The 6,555-nt window shown below is 36.2% G+C and overlaps 1 protein-coding gene across 1 annotated transcript in view; it reads right to left on the reverse strand.

Moving 5' to 3' along the window:
* LOC119413206 (serine/threonine-protein phosphatase with EF-hands 2) overlaps positions 1–1,492 on the reverse strand; it is an 11,752-nt gene extending 10,260 nt beyond the window's left edge. The window contains exons 1-2 of the mRNA XM_037680240.1: positions 1,436–1,492; positions 1,328–1,336 (exon numbers count right to left, since the gene is read on the reverse strand). Of these exons, the coding sequence (XP_037536168.1) occupies positions 1,328–1,336; positions 1,436–1,487 (61 nt within the window). The 5' untranslated portion in view covers positions 1,488–1,492. The remainder of the gene's footprint in view (positions 1–1,327; positions 1,337–1,435) is intronic.
* Between the last annotated feature and the right edge of the window lie 5,063 nt (positions 1,493–6,555).

Here is a 6,555-nt window from a genome sequence, read left to right on the forward strand (position 1 = left end):
GGATGGATGGATGGATGGATGGATGGATGGATGGATGGATGGATGGATGGATGGATGGATGGATGGATGGATGGATGGATGGATGGATGGATGGATGGATGGATGGATGGATGGATGGATGGATAAAATGTTGGAACTTAGACTCCAAGAAGTTTGGGAAGATTTCTGCCTATGGGTAGTTGTGTTTTCTTAAATGTTGTTGTCTCTTGTGAAGTTCAGGTTCAGTTTAACAATGCTTCTGCTCACCAACATGAGGTTGTAGTTTATGATCAATAACAGACCAATAATAAAACTATAAAAAAAAGCAAAAAACTAAAGGCCTAGAGCAGGGCAATCAACTACATTTCTCAGGGGGCGGCAGATACTGAAAGCCAACAACCCAGGAGCCAAACATCTGGAAATTATTGCCATTATATAAATTTAATTTATGATTTAAACTTTCTGATCTAAACGCTCATCTCTTTTAATGTCTCACTCTCACTGTCTAAAGATAAACCAACACTTGGCATCTCTTTTAGAAATATCAAGATTATTAACATGGATGGTCTTAATACCGGTATTGCAAAGCATCCATCCATCTGTCACCTTTACCCGCTTCTTCCTTTTTGGGTCACCGGGGTCACTGGTGCCCATATCCAGCAGTCACTGTGTAAGAGGAAGGGTACACCCTGGACAGGTCTCCAGTCCATCACAGGGACACAGAGACAAATGAGACAAACAACCATTCACTCTCTCACTCACACCAGTGGACAATTTACAGTTACCAATCAGCCTAACATGCATGTTTTTGGTCTGTGGGAGGAAACCGGAGCACCCAGAGAAAACCCACGCATGCACGGAGAGAACATGCAAACTCCACCCAGAAAGGCCCCTGGACCAGGGTTTGAACCAAGGACCTGCTCGCTGAGGGGCAGCAGCTCTACCAGTTGCACCACCGTGCTGCCTATCCCCTGGGACATCAGTTGAATAGTCCTGGCCTAGAGTTTCAAACTAAAATTAAATTAAGCTGAGAAAGAAAAGTTACACTGATTCAGACAAAGCTTGTAAATGATGCTATACACAAAATGCTAGTGCTCAATGAATGGGCTGTAAGTGACTCTCAGCTACTACCACACCGAACGTTAGCTCTATATCTGTAAACTTTTAAGAGTTTTTGCCATTTTTGTGTTTGCTAATGTCAAATAACTGCGGCAGCCATCTTCAGTCTGGCTGACTCAAAAGTAGATGCACACCCATTAGTTACTTGAGCATTTTATTAAATATCTCAAAGTATTTATTATTTATATAAAAGAGTGCACATGCACAGGGTGAGACTGATGCAACTTACTTGTGACGGCTGTGTGCAGCAGAGTAGAAACAAAAAGATACCAAAGTTCAGAAGCAAACAATATATATATATATTTTTTAATTGATGATTTATGATGATTGTTTTTACCTTTCCTTGAGTTTTTGTTGAACTGGCTGGACTTTGAGACGCCACATCCCATGACTGTTCCTGTTCAGAGCACAATGTAACCATGACAACAGATAAAATGTCTCCCCATTTCATTATTATTTGGGTCTAAAAGTAAATTATGTACATGTTTTCAACTACAACACACGTCATGTAATGGATATAACTCCCTGGAGCCAAATACTACCAATAACACATATTTTGAAGTTGTTCTGCTTCAGTCCTGCTCTCAGTCAAACGCTTATTTCAGCAGCTGAGGAGCTAAATTTGGACGTCATTCATGTTGTAATCCTGTTACCTGCTGGTTTACTTCTTACCTCTGCGACTGGCCTCAATCCTGTCTGTTTTTGTCCTAATTCTGTGAAGGATGAGGAAGAAAATATCTGCAGAAACCTTCAAACTTTGTTTTAAATGTTGGTTTTTGCTTAAAATCAACAATTGACACGTTTATTGATGTGACTATATGATGCACACCATCATTTTGTATTTCAATAATTTGGACCAGTTTTGATAAATCAAAATAATGGTCTTTGTCAAGATATTGTATATTTAGTGGCTAACCTTTGCACGCCATGTATCATAATTTATTGCCAGGTTATGATAAATACTTGGGACGTTTTCTATTGTCTACCTGATCTGAAATGCGAGATATGTGGGATGAAAATACTTCAATCTGTATTTTATAAATAAACTAAAATGCTTGTTTAAAACCAGTCATTTTCTCCACCAAGGGATTTTTTAATCTGTTTACTTACGTGACCGCCTTCTTTATCCAGTAACTACTTCCCAGGTTGTTTGCTGTTGTGGTACAAGTTTAAACAACCATTTGCCTTGTTGCATTCTCCACAAGTTCACTTGGATCAGATCAGGAGCTGATGTCAGGAGGTCCGATCATTGGAGGTGGATAAAAAATCCTGCAGCAAATCATCTCAGAGGCTTCATGTAGAACAGCGTCCAGTCACTCTGCTGAGGCTTCTTTAGTTGTCAGCGTCTGTGTGTGACTGCATGATCAAAGCACCAAACCAAAAGTGGATTACCTGAGTTAATGACTTGATGCGACTAGAAGAGTCTTTAAGTTGGCAAGAAGGAGGCCGGCATCTGTTTACAAAAGGATTTTTGACTCCAAGTTAGTGTTTACATGTGATTTCAGCTGAATTTGATTGAACAAAACAAGTAAATTTTTGTTCAAAATGGTCTTTTAAGAGTTCTTGTTAAATTTTTATGACTTTTTATTGTTGTAGAATCGTCTTTTACTGGAGCTGAGCTGAAATTTAACTGAACCAAACATACATTTTGTTATGGAAACAGATCATAATGTACCTTTAATGTATTTTAGTTTATTACAACTTAAATAATTTATTTGTGTGGCACGGTGGCGCAGTTGGTAGAGCTGCCGCCCCTCAGAGAGAGGGTCAGCGAATCAAATCCTGGCTGGGGACCTTTCTGGGTGGAGTTTGCATGTTCTCTCCATGCATGCGTGGGTTTTCTCCAGGTACTTCGGTTTCCTCCCACAGACCAAAAACATACATGTTAGGCTGATCGGCAACTCTAAATTGTCCCTAAGTGTGAGTGAGAGAGTGAATGGTTGTTTGTCTCTATGTGTCCCTGTGATGGACTTGTGACGTGTCCAGGGTGTCCCTGATGCTCGCACAGTGATTGCTGGATGACCCCCATGCCGTGACCTAAAAAGGAAGAATCAGGTTAAAGATAATGGATGGATGGGTAATTATACATTGCAAAAATAATCCAATCACAAAAATATATTCTTACATTATTACATGTTTACAACTGAGCAACACAAGCAGAATTAGAACATTTTAAACAAGTTTAAGTAAGAAAAAGTCAATTTTAAGATAATTTATATGACAAAAAAAAAGTTAGAAATTAAAGTTTACAAAGCCGATCTAATCAAACAATCAAGTTTTGGAACTAAAACAAGTCTGTTTCTGGTTGAAATTAAGATATTCATAACTCCAAAATTATTTAAAAATAATTCAGAAATACCATATTTCACACACCCAAACCAGTTAAAATGTTGCAGGTAATATTGGGTCCAACATTCAGTGTCATCAGAAGTGCACTCAATGCCTGTCCATGTGTGGTCACGAGCTTTAATTTGTTCAATTTATATGATTGGAAACCTGGTTTAAAATAAAAATAAAAAGGTAATGTAACAAAGCTTCAATTTAGGGCTAATTATCACAATTTGGGCAATTATAATGTTTTTTTATTTTTTTATTTTAATGTCATGTTTTTTTTATTTTGTTTTATATCACTTCTTTGATTTATTTTTCATTTTATATGCTTTTATATGAATTTTTATTGTGTGAACCTCATCTGTGTTTTTTTTAAACAGGTCTCTCTTGTAAATGAGTCCTTGTGACTCAATGAGACTAACCTGTATAAATAAAGGTTGAATGAATATAAATTGAAATATAAATAGATGCCCTGTGATGACCTCGCAACTACAGTGTATCCTACACCTCCTCACACAGTGACTGCTGGACATGGGCCCCCACGACCCAAAAAGGAAGAAGCGGGTAAAGATGATGGATGGATGGATGGATGGATGGATGGATGGATGGATGGATGGATGGAGACATGGATTTTTCTTAAATCTCAGAAACTTATCATCTTACTGTTAAACGTGGACCAGCACTTAAGATGCCTGCTGGGGCCAGAAAAAGTTTGCTTACAGGTTGTGTCAGTCTCTATTTTTAAATCTCTTCTCAAAACACATCTGTACTCATTGGCATTTAACACAGTGTGATCTCATTTGGTATTTCGTTGTTGATGATTGTGTTCATCCATTTTGCTTTGACTCCCTGACATTTAACGCAGGGTGATTTGATTTAGTATTTCATTGTTTCTCATTATATTTCATATTTTATGCTTTTATTCATGTCGCTGTAATATGTTTTTATTAATATTTGATGATGTGATCTTATTTGGTAAGCACTTTGATAGCAGTTACTGTTTTAAATGTGCTATATGAATAAATGTGACTTGACAATTACAATCACGTTACAATGTTACATCAGAATAATGGTATTATATTATAATGGTATGGTATTTTGGCATTAAATGTCACTGCACTCTTGGCGTGTCCCCTCACTGCAGATTTATTTAATCGGAGCAAAAGTTAAAACCCACGTTCAAGACGTTTCACTGAGAAACGATGTTTTACGAGTGCAATTGCTGCTCTTGAACGCATCTCTAAATATGTAAACAAAGATGGCGCCCGAGAACGGAAGCTAAGCTAACTCGACTAGTGTTACTTTTACGAACGGATGTCTCTACCAATGGTTTTATTTAAGATGCACTTATCAAAAGTGCGTATTTTCTGATTTATCTCACTCTCTGTGTGCCATAAAGTTCAAACCGACACTCATTATATTTTATCGGGAAAAGTTATTTTACAAACGTTCAGGAATGTTGGTACTCTTGAACGCAACTCTGAACGTGTAAACAAAGATGGCGTCTGTACGCGATAGCTAACTAATGGTGTTTGTTATTTAACCCGTCTCAACCAAATGTTTTTTATATGCACACAAACAAGCGTGTATCTATATGTGAGACGTTTATTTAGACTATCTTGGTTAAATGCGTTTAAGAAAAAGAAAAGGCGTTAACAGATAAACGTCAGAGGTCAAAGTTCACCACTGCCTTCATGTTTTTTTGCGTTCACTCGTCTGTAAGGTCAAACTTTATGTTACTAAATATAAATTATATCAGCCTTATAGTTACTCAAATTATTTAAAGTCGTTGTTATTTAAAGGTATGAATCACATTTCTTTTTTCATTTATTTCACGTTTAAACATTTCACAATTTTGTTAAGTGTTTTTAGTTGAGTTCAGTCAAATCTTGAATTTGTATTACTTGTAGTACTGTTCGTATAAGACAAGTTACATTTTCTGAACTATTGTATTTGTCACTTGGAGATAACATTATGTCTTGTACACAAAGTAAATTTTACTACTCAGTTTAAATGGGTATGTGTGGAGAGCAGCTGTCTCCAATTTATCTGCAGAAACAGGACCTTGTCCTCCTCTCAACATGTAGAAAGTATCAGCTGGTACCATTAATCATTTGATCCTCAAGTTGGTTTTTTTTTAAGATCACACTATTAAGTTTTTAACATTTTCCAGTGCTGTGTAGGGATATCAGATTTTTTATTTGTAAAATATAAGCACATTAGAACTGACTTCATCGCTTTTGAAATTATTTTAGTTTAATCATAAAGTGCATCACGTTGCTGTTCTATCTGAGGTGAAACCCAGACTGATTTCCAGACCATCACAAGGCAGTTGTGAGAAATAAGGCTTTAGATATATATTTTAGTCTTTTAAATAAAATGACAAAACCCCTTAATGTAACCTGCTTAATTATAAAAAACATCAGCTTGTATTTCTCTTGCAAATAAACATAATTCTTGTGTAAAATGTGTATTTTCAAAGGTTTTCTCACATCTGATCAGATGAAATTGTAATTATTACACCTACATTAAAAATGTGCAAGCTGGTAAAAGAATAAAAAGAAATATTAATTTTCAGCAACATTGACTGTCAGTCACTACATCAAGTTTTGGTAAATTTCAAACTATTTTTCATGACCATGGTTTTATATCTTGAAACGGAAACATTTATTCTGAGTTGTTGACTAAAGAAAACTTCATTTGCATAATTTGTTATGATATATTGTGATTTTTTGTTGTTGTTGTCAGGTATTTTATGGATCTTAACACAAAATCAAACAATCAAAACTAACAAAGAACTGTTTTAGTTTATATAAAGTCAATTTAAAGCTTGTGATGATTTTTGTAACTGCTGGTTTACTTTTTATTTTTTTGCATAAATATTTTCTTCCCTTTAAGGAGGTATTTATTTATTTATTTGAACCCACAAACATATTCCATTTTTCAGTATGAACTCAGCCATGTGAGAAACCAAATTCCATCAGAGCAGGCGTCTTATTGCACCGCAACGTTTCCTCTTTTTCCTCTTTGGCTTTCGAAGCAGCTGCAGCACATCGAGTCCGAGCGGCTGAAGTTGTTCATCCCACCGACCCCTTTAAGTTCATACTCATCTCTGCGTGTCTGAAG

The sequence above is a fragment of the Nematolebias whitei genome, chromosome 8 (assembly GCF_014905685.2).
Source record: "Nematolebias whitei isolate Nwh7 chromosome 8, NemWhi1, whole genome shotgun sequence".
Taxonomy (NCBI): Eukaryota; Metazoa; Chordata; class Actinopteri; order Cyprinodontiformes; family Rivulidae; genus Nematolebias; species Nematolebias whitei.